The sequence below is a fragment of the Spea bombifrons genome, chromosome 6 (assembly GCF_027358695.1).
Source record: "Spea bombifrons isolate aSpeBom1 chromosome 6, aSpeBom1.2.pri, whole genome shotgun sequence".
In the NCBI taxonomy this organism is placed as follows: domain Eukaryota; kingdom Metazoa; phylum Chordata; class Amphibia; order Anura; family Pelobatidae; genus Spea; species Spea bombifrons.
This window is the reverse complement of record NC_071092.1, coordinates 6,325,326-6,343,741: the sequence shown is the minus strand read 5'-3', so window position 1 is coordinate 6,343,741 and position 18,416 is coordinate 6,325,326. Positions and strand designations below refer to the sequence as shown.

The window sequence follows — 18,416 nt, the reverse complement described above, 5'->3', positions numbered from 1 at the left end:
CTCTGAATCCTGCCCTCGCCCAGCAGCTCAGAAAACGGACTTTGTATTAGGTTCGCGGTTCCTGCCAGAGAAAGGATCCCGCAGCGTTTAAAGGTCTACAATTTGTTGGCGTCCGGCAATATTTCAAGTCAGCGTTTAGGATAAATATTTAATCAGACATCATTTATTTGGGAACGGTGCACAGCGCGTTATGCAGCTGCCTGGAAACCGCTTGTTTTTGCTGCTGTTGGGAAATGCGGCAGAATATTCCTGGATTAAGTAACATTTGTAGAAAATTTACCTGCCAGTTAATACCGTGGCGGTGAACCTAACCCTTTTTATGACTGAGTTTACAAAACTAAGGCATTAAATACCTTAAGGCAAGTCACAAAACTGGATTATTCCAAGGTGCCTCGACTATGCGCGTCCTCCAAACCCCAAATAATCATCTCATAACAAAGCACAGCCTTTACAGATCGCTTACAATTCATAGAAGATGTTTTTATTTACTACCAAAGGAACACAGATTTATCCATTGCTCATCAACTGAATACAAGGATGGTTTGTTGAAGTTGGTAAAGAACCAATGGGCTAACATCGACGGAAATTGTACTTTAAATACCTATTATGATGTCATTAACTGTGCATTAGATGGTGAAGGATCATTCGCCCCAAATATTGCTTCTAAATGTGCAAACCTATATTAACATCTAGTAGTAACAGAAATGCAGCTTTTCTAAAAGACATGATGAAAGTCTCCCTGAAAATCCATCTTTTATGAAAAACCAGCAGGCGGCCAAGAAAACCCATAAACAAATGATTGGGAGCGAGGCAATCCCCATTCCCAATACATGAACAAGTCTGCATTAACTCATTACTATCCATGACATCTGGTTTCGACAAAAACAGGTTGCATTGTTTGTATTCCGCTTGCTTCAATGAAAAGTACCCCATAAACATTGCAATGAAACGAGTTCTTGGTTCAAATTTCCCGTTCCTCAACACAGAATCTCATCACAAAATAGAAATATTTGGTTAAATGATATCTTTAAAAAAAGCAAACATGTGCAAATGAGTTCCCACACAGTTCTAGTGAACTTTCAGTTCCCGTTTCAACGGACAGCTTCATTTAACCGTTATCATAATGCTATGGCTGAACATTTGGCATTCATGATTTCTTTCTGCTAGAAGGCACGTGTTCATGAAACCATTCCATGATGTTCCGGGCAAAACAAATAGAACATATTATGTGCAGCTAAGTACAACGTAATTAAATTGCTACATAAAGCATAACTTTCCTGTAGAACATAAAACTTACATGTCATTTTTTTTTCCTTTTTTATACACAATTGTATACATTGTGTCATAAATATTATAACTCAGGCGAAGACGAGGCTACACTTTTCAGGCAAACGCACGTAGAATACAGTTTATCGTGTTACCACGGATACGAACTGCACCGCGTATGACAAACGGGAAAAAAAAAAATATGAAAAAAATAAAGGAATTTTATTGGAACACATACACACAGATGTAACAGAGGTATTTGAATCATCAAATATGGAATGTCTTAGAAATATTTCAAATAAATAAATTTTACAATATTAATCAGTGCCATTTCCAGCACAGCTGTAAGAAAATGCCCGTTTTCTTTTTTTTTTTGTTTTTAAACCAAGTCTTTATATGATGGGGTAAGCCCACCTGATCCTGTAATGACTTCTATTACCACTACGTGGTCATCATTTCGGAATATAAACAGTCAATAGAGTGCTTCATACAACCTAATTTGCATGACCTTTATTCACTACGTTCATCTCTAATTTCTTTAATAATTGCTATTAAATTCTGAAGTCCAAAAATATAGCCGGTGTCCTGGCCTTCGTGCACAATGCTGTCTTCCCCGTAAAACTTGCAGGTCGTGTGTGCAAAATCTATCATCCGGACGTCGACAGTGCTAGCGGTGGTCTTATTGGGCGAAGGTTTGTAAGCGTACGCTCCCGCTGATTCGTCTGACGACTCCTCTGATAAATCGTCCAAGTCCTCGGGGTCTGAGTCCATGGGAACTTCCGGTACCTCTTTCCCATCATAAATAATAAGAAGCGAACTGGAATAGAATCGGTAAGACTCCTGTTTTTCTAAAACTATTTTAAGTTCAGTCAGTTTTTTGATTACAGGTTCAAACAGTTCCCGTCGCAGGTTTCTCCCGTTGTGAAAAAACTGGTAAAGTGCTTCTTTAAAACCCTGGACTGAAAGTTTCCGGCCGTGGTACTTGTTCATGAACATAAGCTGCCCAGTACCAGTCTGATAGACCTGAAATTGAAGGAAACATCGGGTTAGATTATAACTGGACATTATCTTTTATTTATATAGCACCAACTTACACAGTGCTTCTTAGATTATATTCAAGTTGAATGGGGAGACTGGGATAGATAGACTAAGACCAGAGGATTCATTAGGTAAAGAGCTTGCAAGCTCACGAAGATGGGGCACTGAATCCTATAGAGCATGCAATCATCAATTCTGCTGGCAATCTACAAATTCATATATTAAGCCTCTCCTTTAACCACAACAATGCAACCTTGACATTGATGGCTCGTGGGACCTTTACAGATTCTCCCCCCACAAGGCCTATTTCTGTCTGCCCCTAATCGTGGGGCATTGAGGCTCAAACAGAAAGGGTAACGAGGATTGGCACACTAAGCCAAAGCCGTAACCTTTACAGGAACAGGGTGATACGGTTACGGCTGTGAGGCTTATCAACGTGCAGTAGAGTCAGGCCCCGATATTATGCATGGATGTTGCACTGGGTTATATGTTATGCAGGGTTTGTTTACTACAGACAGTAAAGGGGGCATCGCCATGTGTTATTAATTTGGTCAATGCTGTGTTACGTTCCTGGTTTTCTATAGACTGCTTTAACCTTGCCGTTTCCAGTGAACTGGAAACACAAACATGTAAAGTCAGCTAAGCTTAAATAATTATGTTTAGCAGAATCAATGACAGGCCACTCAGCCGGTGAACAAGTAATTGGCAGTGAATTCCTCCCCCAGACATAGCGGTATAATCAATCCCTTCACACGGCTTCATAAACTCACCCACTGATAATGAAACGAGATAAACATCTCCCAAGCCATTCCGCTTACTGGACAAACATTATAACCTTTTCAGGCGGGTTGACTAATCCATCCCAAATTTAGACACTTCTTATTTTACATCTCATTACTACTTCGCTGGCGGAGAGAATGGGAACCGGAGTGGATTGTAAACCAAGCTCTGTGACCCGACCAGCAGCTTTATACTGTTCACTCTATCAAGTGAACTAAAAGAAGAATGTAATCATCTATAAAAGGGGACCAGCAACCTACCTGCATTCCACACACCCGGACCCCGATAATTGCCGACGTGCTCTGCTGACACTTCCGAATTTGATTGGCCTTCTTTTCCTCGGTTGCATCGTCGCCATGTTGTCGAGTTCCCATCTTCAGGTCTAAGACACACGGTACCTGATATCGGCAGGTCAGATTTTCCAAAAGAATGAATTCTAACTAGTTAAGGAATATATGCATATATACTCTGCCTCTCATATTCTCTTTATACTTTAATGCAATTCAAAAAGTAAAAAGATTATCCTAAACTAACAGAATACAGACTATGATTAACAAAAGCTTGTTTCTGTAGGCTTCCCATGCTTGAACTAAATCCTTATTATTTCAACAAAAAAAAAAAAAAAAAAAGGTTTTAACAACATTATGCATTTCATCCCAAAAGAAATGTTCTCTTTTTACAATATTATTAGTTGCAATTCTAAATAAAAAAAATCTGGCAAAATAAACTCAAGGTATGTATACAGTTTTTCATATGAAGTATAATAAATTGAGTTTAGTCTGATGGGTATAAGACACGGGGATTTTAGCACATGTTCTTTTAAATGGAGCAAGACGAGCAGCAGAAGTGACACGGGGCATTTAGAATTAATCAGCTTTCGCTGTTCAGTACATGTCTGATCACCAGACAGCTTAAGATAAGCGCTGGTTAAACTTACTGCGGTGTCACCTTTGCTATAAGACGGAAACTCTACTACGTGCAAAACATGGAGAGAACAGAGCAATAAAATGCATCATCCCAAGAATTGCCTCAGAGGTCTCCGTCTAAAGATATATATAGCTATATAGATATCCAAACATAGAATCACATAGAGAGATGATGTCATCACATATTAGCAAATAAAAAGGATACTATATTGGTTTCTGTGTTTGGCATTTTCTTTCATGCGTTGGAGCTGCTGTTGGTGGCATTTCATGCTCCAAGGGTTGTGCTTAAACTGTGAACCAACATTCCCTTTTTTCTCCACACTGTAGTATAAGACTTCAGACTTCTTTAACCATTCAAATTCTTCATCTAGTTTGTGACTGAAAATACAGAAGGAAAAAAGAACCTTATTATTAAAAAAACAGATACAGATACTCTATATTCTACAATGTATTACAATCCTTGACAGATATAATAAGTGCAAAATAATGATCACATGGTCTAGGAGAAACCTGTCCCCCTCAACAATGCAGAGAGAGCTACGTCCTACAGGAACACAAGCGGATGTGTTTTAAACACACCAATGGACGCTAGGGCCAACTAGTCACGCTTTTCAGCATCTCTTGCCAAGAACAACGTGGCTCAGGGCAGGAAAATCCTCATGTAAACACTCTGGTTGTTAAATTACATTGCGAGAAGTCAACGGGAATGTGACTCTTCAGCTGTTGGTAAACTACAACTCCCAATGTATACGTTGTGGCCGGTTATGGACTCCCACCCCAGGTCTGACTCACAGAAAATGGAATATTTTTTTGTTGGAAAGAAAGCTGGTGCAGGTAATATATAAAGCCAGGACACCATACCTCCAAAAGACCGTATATTGATGTAAATCATAAACTATAAAATGACTTGCCTCGCCCAACCTGCATCTAAGAATATCATACGCCGGCTCTTAAAGTTCTCTTAAATACTACAAATATTTTGCATTCTTTTCAGATCTCACCTTTTCATTTTCTCCTCTTTTCTGTGCTGTCGAACTCTCTCCTTGGTTATGTTATCATTTTCCAACATGAGAGCTTTCTTGTTAGTCCACCTGAGATATTTATTTTTTGTCTCGACGCAATCGGAATAGTCTACATTTTCCAAGTTGTCTTGGTCCCCGTTTAAGGGATAGGCTATTAGACATAAATTCCCGTCCTCGTCTTCTTCAAAGCTCACGGACACCACACCTGGAGGGGTAGAAAAGGTAGGCGCTTAGGAATCAGACATGGCACGCTAGATACAATGTAACACGAGGTTACAGCGAGAACTATGTGATGGTTTGTTTCTTACCCATTCCTTAGCATTTATCCTGCCACAGGCCAAATCTCATCTGTCAACCTAACAAATATCAAGACATCTAAATACAGAAACACCTGACACACAAACACAGCGTTTAACACCAATAACTTCCAGGGGCACTTTATATGAACATATCCTTTAATGCAACGTACAACTGACAAAATAAAAACAGGAGACACTTTCGTTTCTTCATAAATGTTTATTGAAATAAAACAGATACCATTGGCGATTGAAATAATAAAAATAAAAAGATGTAAACCATTTCTCATTTACATCTTTCAGTGAAACACAAAAAAAATGGGTTTCATCAAAGCAAAGCAAAGCAAAAAATAAATAAATGAAATAATGAAAAGCATTTAAAAAATATTATTAAACCAGAAAGGGGAGTAATTATATATGAGGGGGGGGGTTATGCATCATAACAAAACAAATATTGGGAGATTAGCAAACCATAGCAAAATAGAAATAAAAGAAATATTCGGTGAGGGGGGAGGTGAGAAAGGCAATTTTAAAAAGTCTGTTATAACAAACACTGCCTGAATTGCTTCTGCTGAGAATCATCAGTTTTGATGTTTTATGTTGATTTTATTTTATTAGGGCAAAGACAACGAACATAAAGAGCAAAGCCTGTTTTCTGCACCAAACAGTCTCTGATAATATGTACTATTTTATTTTTTATTTACATCTCTTTGGTTTCTGTTCAGTCTCTGACATGGCTGTACGGATCAGCTGTTTTCCCGTGTGTGCCACAGCATGCCTTTAAAGTCTTTAATCTCCCTCTTTTTCTAGGCTCTGCACCACCACCACCTCTTGAAGCCCACATCCCTCAGGACGGCGGGGAGAAAGTAGCACTTTTGATCTGAGCAGATGGACCTGAGTCTTATAGTGGCTGGAACTGAGTGCAGAAGCTCAGACAGTCCCTGCTTTAAAAGCACAAAAAAAGGAAGGGCTACAAAGACAAGAGGGAGAAGCCAACTAACAAAAACAGCCATCATCCTAGGGTAAAGTCACCACAACACTGATCAACCCCCAACCACGCTGTAAACATAAAAAAAAAAACGAGCAGAAATAATGCAACACAGCAATTTAATATTTCAACCCATGACCTTCAAAAAACAGTTTCCGTATTTAATCCTTACCTGTTTCGTTTTTTTGCTACAAACACACCTGTCACAATTTACCTGATTTTAGCTCCAGAAGCTATGGCCTTCAGCAACAACATTTACCAAGTCTATACTGAAAATGCATACTTTGCTAATGAATCACCGTTGGATTACAATGAAGACCAACAAAGGATATTAAATTTGGTATTGCCCGAGGGGAACGGGATTTACCTCCCACACGTCAGATGATTCAACTGTGATGCAACTCAACTTATTCACCATGATTCTACTTTCATTTCCTTTAAACCGCAAAGCAGCTAGGAAAATAGAGGATAGATTAAAGATTTGGCGTGACTACCTATTGTGCTTTTTATTTTCATACCCATAATGTGTAAAATAAATCAACTGTGAGAATTTTATTGGCATTAAAACCAGCTTTCAACAACAACAACCATAGGAAACGTTAAGATAAAAGAGAAAAGGTGGAGGGAAAAAAAACCTATTAGACAATGTACCTTTAAAAGCTGGTCTGAACAGTTTCCACTTACCTACTGGTGCCTATAGGAGACTTAAGGCCAAAAGCACAGCTTGTCTAAACTCTAATGCTTTTAGTCAGCCAAGACCCAATGGTAAGCATCTCCAAGACACGCATCACAGACTGTCCCTGACAACATTGAAATATATGGGAAAAAAATAAAATACAGTAATTCCCAAACTGCTTCTACAAAGAAGAGTTTCGGGGAGAATCAGCAATACCGGCATAAGAAACAGCAAGCAGTTCCACAAAGAAGAAGTAACTTACCTTTATACTGAGGTGTAAATTTCCGAATCTCCGTAGGGAGTGTTTCATAGAACAGATGCTCCCTTTGAATGAGCGGCTTACAGATGGTCTTGTCATTAAAGCGAAGGACACAGGAGTGTCCTCCAACCTGGTGTAAAAAAGGTTCGAGTAAAACTCCCTTTGCATAATGCTCCACTTCCATGGCTCCAAAGGCTGGGCTCATCCTTACTGCACATTAGAGGGGGCAGAGTGTCCTTTCTGCAGCTTACCCGTTTAAGGCTTCTGTTGAAACAAATGTAACAAAATCCCTTCTGTTTAGACCAGGATACAAAGAAAACAGTTTCTAAAAGTCAGCCAAACAAAAAATGTCTTCAGTGTTTTTATTTCCCCAAAGCGCTGGTCACGGTGTGTCCCGCAAGCCAGCGAATCCTCGACTGAGCTTTAAAGCTGCCAGCGCAGAGACAAATAGGTGATGTCACGCAGGAGAAGAAAAACAATCTGCTGAGCTCCTCCCGCAAGACGCCCGGCCAATCCGGAGCGCTCGCCGCTCGGAGGCTGGGAGGAGCCCTGGAGACAGGCTACGAGACAAAAGAAGGTGGAGAAGGAACCTAAGGCTGCCGGCTCTCAGCTGTTTGCATTCTGAATTCATATGCCTTAACCCTTAAACTGCCAGATCCGATGAGCTACGCTTTGCAAATCCCCACAGGCATTTAAGATATTATAACTCGGACTATTATTCAATGTGATAGCGTAGAAAACACTTAACTATTTTAAGGCATCGATTTGGCGAGAAATAAATATATACAAGAATATGCATATTGTGATGTAAGGAATATCAAGATGCAGTAAAATGTAAACATAAATAAAGGATTATGGTGGCATGTTTATTAGAAAGCCACACAGCCCCTTAGAGACGACAACAGTGTAACCCAGTGTATTTCCATCAGTAGAGGGCGCCGTAAGCCATCTTCGGCCGCGGCACTTTCCCTTCCACGCCTTTCTTTACACTACTAAAGGGCTCACAATCGTTTGTTTAATCCTTAAGGTTATTTGTGCTCTGTTTTCTTTTTAAACCAAAGCAAGCCCATAAATAGGAAGCTAGACCATCGATCCCAAAACATTTAATAATTTGACAAATCTTACAATAATATTTAGCAGAGGTTTCCTTTCTAGAACATATGTTTGCATTTATGTATGTATGTATGTATGTATGTATGTATGTGTGTATGTATGTATGTATACACCTGTATTTCTACAAAGCTCCATAAGAGACTGTCATCACCAGGCGCAGTAAATCCCACTAAGTTAAATTTGCAGTCGACAGACTCGCCTAGGGGTACAGGGCTGATAATGATATCATAAAAATATCTAATGCAAACAGAGGGTTAATAAAATATGCTTCAGCAGGCACACTTACACATTCCCAATAACGCTGCAGCGAAATGCCACAGATGACTGCAACCAAGTAATTTGTATAACAAAAGTAGGTGGACAAAACACCACCATGTTTGAGAGTAAGGCAGGGCTCGACTAACTTTTTTGTCATCGTACATCGATCTCTATAGTCTTACATCTTTCTGGCCCCCAGTTTTCACCAGCCCTGGAGTAAGGCGCAGTGACCAGTATCCAAAACATGGAAGGCTTCCATTGGTATATGGAAGGGGCTAAACGCAGACAGATACCTGTGAGGTCCAAACTTGTTCATTGTCTTTCTTGCAATCAGCGTTAAGATCTGCCTGCCATAAGCAGTTCAAGTCAAGTGTGGTCGGTCTCCCTCGACTGTTATAAACACTGACTGCTACAGTTTGGTTTCAGACAAATTTGACCAGTTAATTCTCAATGTCCTAGCAATGGACCGGACGCACAACTACCCTGTAAAATGATGATTGACATCATACATCACAATTACACTATAGATTCTGTATGTAAAGAACCCACGAGCATATGTACGAAACACACAAACAAGAAACTTCAGCAGAAACACAAGAGCCTCGCCTCAATCCCTGGTGAGCTCATCAGAACACTTGGAATGATGGGAAGAATTCTATATTTAAAGGGACTGTGACATTTCGTAATTCCCCAAGCTTCCCGTACACTTAATATATGTTACAGTTGCAAACGAGGATCATTTAACCTTCATATGCAGCTATACAAAAATATATTGCTGTTATAAAGCCACATAGTAAAGATCATTAAAGATCTTCAACAGACAAAGCAAATTGGTTTGAATTGTTCTATAATCTTTCAGATTGCCGTAGCATCGTTGTACAAACTGTAGCCTTCAATAAGGTTAAAACACCAAGCGTGGGCAACATTTTCTTGATAGAAAGGGACCAAAACGCCTGAACATGTTCTTTCTGCCTGCCGTAATCCGCTGGGATCATGAGAAATAAAAGCGCTCGTTAGGGAGGCCCCGGGAGTCAGGAGAACAGAAAGTAAATAATATTACTTTGCAAAATGATGACTTGGATTATTCTCTTTCAGCAGATGTGACAGATAAACGCAAACTAATGAGGTTTGCTAGCGATCGAATGATTTTTTGTTCACAGACATTTTGAGAACAGCTGTGATGTTGTCGCTGGCGATGAGGGTAACGCTCTACCAGCAGCGTCATCCGAATACACAGGTCTCATATTGCACAGGTCGATGCTTTCGGGAATAATCCCCCAAACATAGTAACAGATATAGCAATGTCATTTCACCTGCTCAGCCCGAATATACAAATTCTGAGGCAGGTCTCGCAGGTCTCCTGTTTAACTGCATTTGTAGACCAACTAATGCCATGTTCGTCAAACCACCCAAAGACGACTGACATGGCAGATTATGGGTATAAAAAGTGCTCTTAATGCAAAGTTTTAAAAATTGTCTCATTACCATAGCAACAAATGGAATGTCCCGTTAAATGGGATATTTCCTTCGCTGCTATAGTGATAAGTGCACTAAGTGGTCACTTTGTATACAAAAGCTCCGACGTGACCAGGTTGTAACTGCAGAAGCATAAAGTATAAAAGCTTTAGTTTCCTTATTAAATAAACTATCATACACAGGTCTGTAAACAAAGCACGGGAAGCTGCAGCATCTGGTACCGGAGCCGGATTGCGCAGGATACCGCTCCGAGTGTCACGCCAAATAAACAGCTGCTTAACGCGTTTCATCTGGTGTACGCGTTACCAAATACCCCGAGAGGCTGCGCCCCCTACTGGCTACGGTTATTCTTTATGGATGGATCCCCTTCCTGGACGCTGAATAAAATCCAGCCGCGTGGTACTGTTGGCCATCTGCTTCCAATTTCATAAAACCCATTTTTAATGAAATATCTGAGAAATATGCTTTGAATTCGGCACACAATAACAACAACAACACACTATGGCGTTGTACCGGGATTCAGGACTGGAATAACGCAGCTGCTGATAGAAAAAAACACAGAAAAAAAGCTGCGGTTGCAGAGTTTTGCAGATGGTTACAGAACTACGTCATTTCGGGAACAGGTATCAGAGATATTACAGATAAACCCAAAATAGATCCGGCCTCCCAAACCAATTCATTTCTTCAAGAACAAATAAACAGATTTGCAGTGGTAGCGGTGTTTGATCTATACAATGACATTATAATAGTAAAAATAATAAATATACAATACAAAGGGGAAACCTAACCATGGAAAATGATGCAAAGGAAGAGGACATCTTGACGCACATTTTGGGTACACGAAGGAGCTGAACGATAGCTGCAAAGTTTGTGTTATTTATATTCTATCTGAATATAATTAAGAAGGATTAGTTGCGCAGGAGAGTTCATGCTATTGTCCTGTGAACAGGTGATACTCTTGAGCCGCAATTATGATAATGACATCATCATTAAATTATTGATGGTGTTCGGTACGTGGTGTATTGTCTGTCACTCTGAGCAAGTTGGCTGAACAGAAATGGAATTGAAATATATATATATGTGGTTAAGGAATAAAACATTTTTTTAATACTGCATATTATTAAATTACAATCAGTTGAACAAGTGAGGTCCAACTTGCACCTGTTTAGCAACTAACTTATCACAGGTATATATTTCAAGATAGTTTTGTATCTAGTGCCAAAGTAGAAAGTCCTCAATAGGTCAGAGCAAAAATTATACATGGAATAGGAGCACAGAGAGCGAGGTAACAGGGCACAACGTAACAGAGTCACAGAGAGCAAAGTAACAGAGTCACAGAGAGAGCGAGGTAACAGGGCCCAATGTAACAGAGTCACAGAGAGAGCGAGGTAACAGGGCCCAATGCAACAGAATCACAGAGAGAGCGAGGTAACAGGGCCCAATGCAACAGCCACAGAGAGCGAAGTAACAGAGCCCAATGTAACAGAGTCACAGAGAGAGCGAGGTAACAGGGCCCAATGTAACAGAGTCACAGAGAGCGAAGTAACAGGGCCCAATGTAACAATCACAGAGAGAGCGAGGTAACAGGGCCCAATGTAACAATCACAGAGAGAGCGAGGTAACAGGGCCCAATGTAACAGAGTCACAGAGAGGGCGAGGTAACAGGGCCCAATGTAACAGAGTCACAGAGAGAGCGAGGTAACAGGGCCCAATGTAACAATCACAGAGAGAGCGAGGTAACAGGGCCCAATGTAACAGAGTCACAGAGAGCGAGTGGCAGGGCAAAGATATTCCATGAAAAATCAGCCTTTTCCGGCTACAATAGTCATCTACAAAATTAACTCTGTCTGCGCTGGATTTCTGTTCCATTTTACGTTTTTTTTTATAGACAAAATGTGCTTTTCTTTTAAAACCAAGGACATTTCCCCAAGTAACCCCAAACTTTAGAACGGTGATGTCCAACATGACCTTTTTCTTTTAGTATCCAGGAATAGATTTATCCATAACAACGAGAAATATAATACAGCAAATAAGGCATGGTGCCAGGAGACAAATTATAAGAGTCACGGCTACCTAACTAAAGGGAAGCATCGATGTCCTAAGCAGAGCGATGCCTACGGCAGATAACATTTATTGGAAGCTAATTAATGTTTCCATCCAAACTAATATATAAATATTATTGTTTAGTCTATGGTTGAATGTATCATTTCACCAACATAAACGTGAAATGCTATCGTATACCTTCGAGTCCAAGCTGTAACCTACGCAAAGGTTTCAGTTCATAGAAACCAGTATTATGTTACACCACAGATAGTATTATTACATCATCGCAGCTCAGGGTATGCAGCAATAAAACACGCAGACTGCGCAACACAAGCGAGACCACAAAGTCACAGGAGAAAAAGCAGAAATAACCGACTAAATCTTACATTTCTGGTGCAAGATTTTTACAGCAAATGTATAAATGCAGCCAACGTTTACAGTCACTGGAACCAAAGCAGATAATGAGCCACTTAAGGACCTGAGAGAGCCATCAAAATACTCGTCGATGAGCAGGGGAGGGTGAAGCAGTATTTGTCATGAGTATTTAACACAATTAAAAAGAAACATGTCCAGAATAATGCAGGCTGGTGATCTATCCATGTTGTACTTTAATCTGATATTCGATGCACATAAAGAGCTCACATAATACTTTCACCAATCAGTAGAAAAGGGTGGCGAGCCGTACAGGACCGCAATCCAATGTTTAATCATTTTTACCGGCCTGTCCAGAAAAAAAAAATAGCAACAAGGAGCCGGAACATCCTAAATGTGCATTAAAGCCTAAACGGACAGATTGCTTGGCATCGGCCTTTAAGACGTGAGAAAGGATGTGAAGCATGCAAAGGCTGGAGCACGGAGGATTATACGGGACGGTTGTTGACGCAGGCTGACAGGGATGGGATTCCAGGGGTGGGAAGCAGCGAGAGAAGCTGTTGAGAAAGGGCTGAGGCGGTGAACGGTGAGAAAAGGGGGCAGCTGGGAGAGGAGACAGCAGAAAGTATACGTGGGAGCAGTTTAGTGGAGACCTTTCCACAGCAAGAAAAGCCTTAAAAGGGACCTGATGCAGTTATAGAGAAGCAGCGAGACGAGGGCCGTTTCAGGGTATAGAGGGAGGAAGAGGATTCTCTCCGCTGGGATTAGGACAGGGCCAAGGAGGTATAAACACCATAGAAAGTATCAAATGCAAGATGTCAGCACCTAGACAGACTCTTTCGTGTGCTCCCCGGACCAAATGTTAATAAACCTAGCCTTTGCCCTTGTTAATGCGCACAGTGTTCAGATTGGCTCATAATTAAACGCAGGAGTAATCAATTTCAGGGGCATTACATCTCTAATAGATAAGCAGAACAGTCATCATTGATAAGACCCAGTAAGAATGGCACAAAAGAAGCAGATAGTCAAGGACAACTGGAAGAAATGAGAAGCCTCGCGTGTTTCACGTGTCAGATGCTTAGTCACAGGATTCCGATTTCATGACAACTGCTGGGGGCCGGACCGCAGAAATATCATATAGCCTGAGGATTTCTCATGGAGTCTGAGAACTGGCAAGGCACCGGTCCTGCTCTACATTTAACATAAACCCCTAAATGAAGTAAAAACAAAAAAAAGCCTAATCTACTAAACGCTTTTATTAATGGACTGCTTGTACAACACAACAATGGGCATCACAATTTGCATTTCAAAAGTCACAGCCATAGATGGTAACTTCTTGGGTCACAATGGACACACAATGTGTGTAGGTCCAGATGGTGATGTTTCCTGCTATAGTAGCCACATCTACCTGGCTGCTGAAGACCTGCCCTACAACATACTTGAAGAAAACATCTGTTTAAACATAATGTTGGCTAAATTGTGCTTTTAAAATGCATCCAAATCCAATTAACACAATTTGCTCACATTCTGTTTGATCAAATGGGGGGGGGGGGTAGGAAACTGTTTAAAAGTTTGAAAGGTGTTCTTATCACCATAGTAACCACAATGGTCTTGATGACTGGTGTATTCTGCATTCCATTGGTTGCTATGGTTTTAGGACCACTTGTATACATGTCATTAGTTCATCGTACAGTCCATCACAATATTTGCACGTTAAATAAAGCAGAACAAATGCTTACAGTAAAATGTAACCAACATATTTTGGAAGAACAATAAAAGGATTAAAAAAAATGTACCAGCCACATCGCAAATTAAACAAGAAAGACATGAAAATCATTGACAGGTTTAGCCATTTATTTAGAAATAAACGCCATAAATGCTCCTGACTTCCCCCGGCTCCCAATCTCATGTAATCCATGTACTCTGCTAACTGAAATTACTAATGACTGCAGACCTGCAAGCCACGCAAACGAGATTCAATCAAATAACATAACGTGGATGATAAAATTCACACGGTGAAAAAAATGAAGTGTACATTAAAGAGCTACAGCTAAAAGAAAAAACCATGAACATAAGCTGCCGGCCAGAAAGGGAAGTGTGTTTGAATAATCACTGAAATGACATCATGGAACAGGAAGCTGCAGTACTGCCATACACATTAACCCCTTCAGTCATACACCACCCTATCACAGTCAAGTTGTGAAAATATATAGGAACCTGTATTTTTTATTGCATATTTTACCACTTTATCTGTGCGTTAGAAGCTAAAACTTAACTCTGAGATAAGTTAAGTGATAAAAGTGTACGAGCCAGACTTGGCAGTTAAATGTTCTGCTTGGGGATGTTTCCAATCTTCCTGATACCCCAAAAATCAAATTGTAAGCTTTAAGGCCACCTAAATCAAACCAGAAGTGCCAATAGTGTTATATGAAATATGATTTTTACTGGGAAAACATTCTCAGGAGGCTCAGCTGGTCTCGCTATCCAAGTTTTATTTGAGGAAGGAGGTAAAGATTCCAAGGAACAGGCGGGGTCGGGACAGGTCAAGTCTAAATATGATTTAACTTGGGGCTTGGCGCTGGCTGACATACACTTGGCTATGTGGATAGTACAAGCCATTATCACTAAGGGCTGTGGGACTATCATACATCAAACCGCAGGACGATGGAATCTGACACCTGAACCGATGAAGCGACCAAGTCACGCTATCAGATCCATCCTTCAAATCCCAATATGCAAAGAAAACGTAACGTTACGTAACAACCCGCCAGGGCACAGAATCAATGGCGATGCCCCTTCCCCTGTACCGCTTCATTGATTACATAACCATTATACATTCATTACACTATACAGGTGACTGTCTCAATTCCCAGCTAAATAAACAACCCACCGCCTATATATATACATATAAATCACATACATACAAAGGGCAAATAATACCAGACAGATACATTACGATGAAAGATATACATTAATAAAATGTATTTCAAAGTCAGCTGCTTGAGCCATCTGTACCAGGTTCCTCCTATGATTATATATATATATATATATATATATATATACACACACCTTTATATATATTCCCATACCTATATATATATTCCTATACCTATATATATATTCCTATACCTATATATATATATATATATATATATATATATATATATATATATATACCCCCATAAATATATATATATCTATATAGGTATATACATACACACATGTATATGTAGAGAGAAGAGAGAGCAGCGTATATATATATAGTCATATTTTCATGTGTCACGTACGATGTTTTTTGAGGTATAAATCCCACTTTAAACAGTATTCCTTCTGTATATACACTCATTAGTTTATCTTTAGTCAGAGGCTGTAAAAGAAAAGAAAATAAAGCCATCAATTAGGATATTTATTTTACCTCCGATAAAACCTCCTTCCGGATTCTCGGCACCTTCCTCTCTTTTGTCTCTGTGGAATCAAAATGGCGGATTCTGCCTTCTAAGCCTCGGTGTGAAAGCGGCTTCCGATTGGCCGGAGACCCGAGGCGCCGTATGATTGGGCAGAACGCAGTTTGTGTTGCTAAGGGACGGATGGCAACCGAGGGCAGAACGTGTGAAACGTTCGCACGGGTGAAACGGGGAGGGGAGGTGTATTTGTTTAAATTAGTGATTAGGGGCAGTTATCAGGGCAGCTTAGTGTACAAAGACATCATGGACCTGTTTAGTATCCCCACTCATCCAGAGCTGGGCAAATACAGACTGTGTATTCAGTCTGAGGAGAGCTCCTCACAGGGGTATATGTGACATCATCGGCAATATATGTGATATAGATAGCAGGGGGCTGGTATGTGCTTTATTGGGTTAAAGGGGCATTCCAACCATCATATGCCCTTCAACATATATGCATACCTGGGAACTTTAAGGGTCCGGCTACCTGGAGCCCCCTTGCTGGCAGAATGTTCCGCTGACGTCGCGGCACACACCACTGTTTGATGGGGATACGGGCAGAGAGTGAGACGTGTCAGAACGTGGCTCCGGTGGTGACCCAGAGAAGCGGAAATTGTACCAGAGCCTCCGGGCAAAACCCAGAGAGGTCCCAGGTGCCCATAAACGATACCTGGGAGGTCCCTTTAAATGAACGTGTTGACTGCATTGCAATTGTATGGGGGTATTATGTGGAATCCCCCAAATACATTTACCCCTTTCACCAACCTTCAACAATTTGTTGCTCAGGAGATGCGATCAGCGAATACATCTCGATGCGCTTCATATACTCACCGGCAGCCAGCATACGCTCCGGGGAAGTGTCTAATGAGATCCGGTGTGCATGCACGGAAAGTTTTTTACACCCGATGTCCTGTCATCACGCTGTGGCCATCATGGGGGCGCAGCCAGTACGATTCTGGAGAAGCCACCCGTGTAAGGCCACCACATTCTTAACTTGAATGCTGATGCCTTGTCTTAAAAGTAGGGCTGGGTGAGAGTTTTTTGGTTTTGTTACATGGAGGCTGTGGCAGGATTTGGTGTGGCCCTTAGTTGATACCGGACCCAGAAATAATGGCCATAAGAACCCAATATTTCCTGGTGGAACCTGGAGAAATTTATGCACTCCATAAAGCAAAGACTGTATGTTGGAGATCGGCTCCACCTTCCTTTCTGTTTAGTATACCGTCTGTGTTACTCCAAAATGACATCATACAATAGCTAAATGTCGTGCGAGGAGCCACTGAGTATATTTTTAAAGAGGAAAAGGGATGACTTCAACCTGTGCACAAACCCCTCTTCCCTTTAGTCCAGCTTTTTACATTATTCGATTTTTATTTTTTTATTTTTCTTGTATCAGCGTGACGTGACGTCCCACCCTATCAGCATGACGTCCCACCCTAAGTATCAGCACGACGAGACATCACAATCATTTTCACACAACTGTGGTTTTTACTTTATTTTCAAGGAACTCTGCTAAACCTGGCCAGTGATAAATATGGCTAGGATGGCAGACTTGGAGAACTGTCGTAGCCACACTCTCTGAAAACTGGCCTGACCTGTGCACATGGGCTTTGAATGCTGTTACGGGAACCACCTCGGTGGTGGTCCTTCACATTGTTTATTCAATACTCATTACCCCTGCTTTGTTTACATGGACAAACAAGTCTCCACACTTTCTTATTGACACAAAGTCATGTCTGCTTCTGTGTGACTGTGAGCTGTGGACCTACAGGTGAAAGTTGGGAACGTGAGCGCCCTTTTGTTTAATAATTTGTTGCTTCGATGTCTTGGCACGACCTTTGACTATTTATTGTGCAATTAACGGCGTGACACCATGTCCCTAGACTTCTTATAATCTCATGCATTTCCAAAGGTGTTAGTCTTTGAGCTTGTTCCACTGGAATCAATCGTTGGCGGCAATTATAAAGCCGGAGCCTGCGATATACTCTCACTGATATCCTCTGAACGAGTGTAATTACTAATTACGCATATTTAGAGGTCAGAACAGTCAGATCTAACAGGGGTTATGTTATCATGATTTAGAATCTTCAGGATAGTCTTTTTATTGTCTCGACTTTTGTTTTGTTTTTTGCCTTGTAATACAATCTATGTCTCCTTTCAAATAAATAAACAGACCACTGCGTATGTGAAAAAAGGTAATCGGGTTTCTTCTGCTGAAGGAAACAAATCCTCACAATATTTATATTTAGGTTATATTGTTAACAAGATATATACCTCCCAACGGACTCAAGAACTTCTTAGTTACAACATAAACAGAACTGTACGTATTTGGTAAGTGTGTGTTTTACTTAAGTGGCGCCAAACGCAAACAAAAATGTGACGGAACGGTATATGCAGAGAGCCTAAAAAGAAATAATGCAAAAAAATGCTTTAAAATTGACGTTTTTCAACCAAGAACTA

The 18,416-nt window shown here is 40.6% G+C and overlaps 1 protein-coding gene across 2 annotated transcripts; it reads right to left on the bottom strand.

Moving 5' to 3' along the window:
- Positions 1–459: 459 nt before the first annotated feature.
- IP6K2 (inositol hexakisphosphate kinase 2) lies at positions 460–15,997 on the bottom strand. Of its 2 annotated transcripts, XM_053468898.1 has the most exons (6): positions 15,929–15,997; positions 7,255–7,515; positions 5,012–5,237; positions 4,216–4,388; positions 3,345–3,520; positions 460–2,289 (listed from the first exon to the last, which is right to left on the bottom strand). In XM_053468898.1, exons 2-6 carry the CDS (start codon positions 7,454–7,456, stop codon positions 1,777–1,779), a joined length of 1,290 nt encoding a protein of 429 aa, XP_053324873.1. In that variant the 5' UTR covers positions 7,457–7,515; positions 15,929–15,997; the 3' UTR covers positions 460–1,776. The 2 variants fall into 2 exon arrangements, with proteins under 2 accessions (XP_053324873.1, XP_053324872.1); XM_053468897.1 differs by lacking the exon at positions 15,929–15,997 and having other exon boundaries at positions 7,255–7,560.
- Between the last annotated feature and the right edge of the window lie 2,419 nt (positions 15,998–18,416).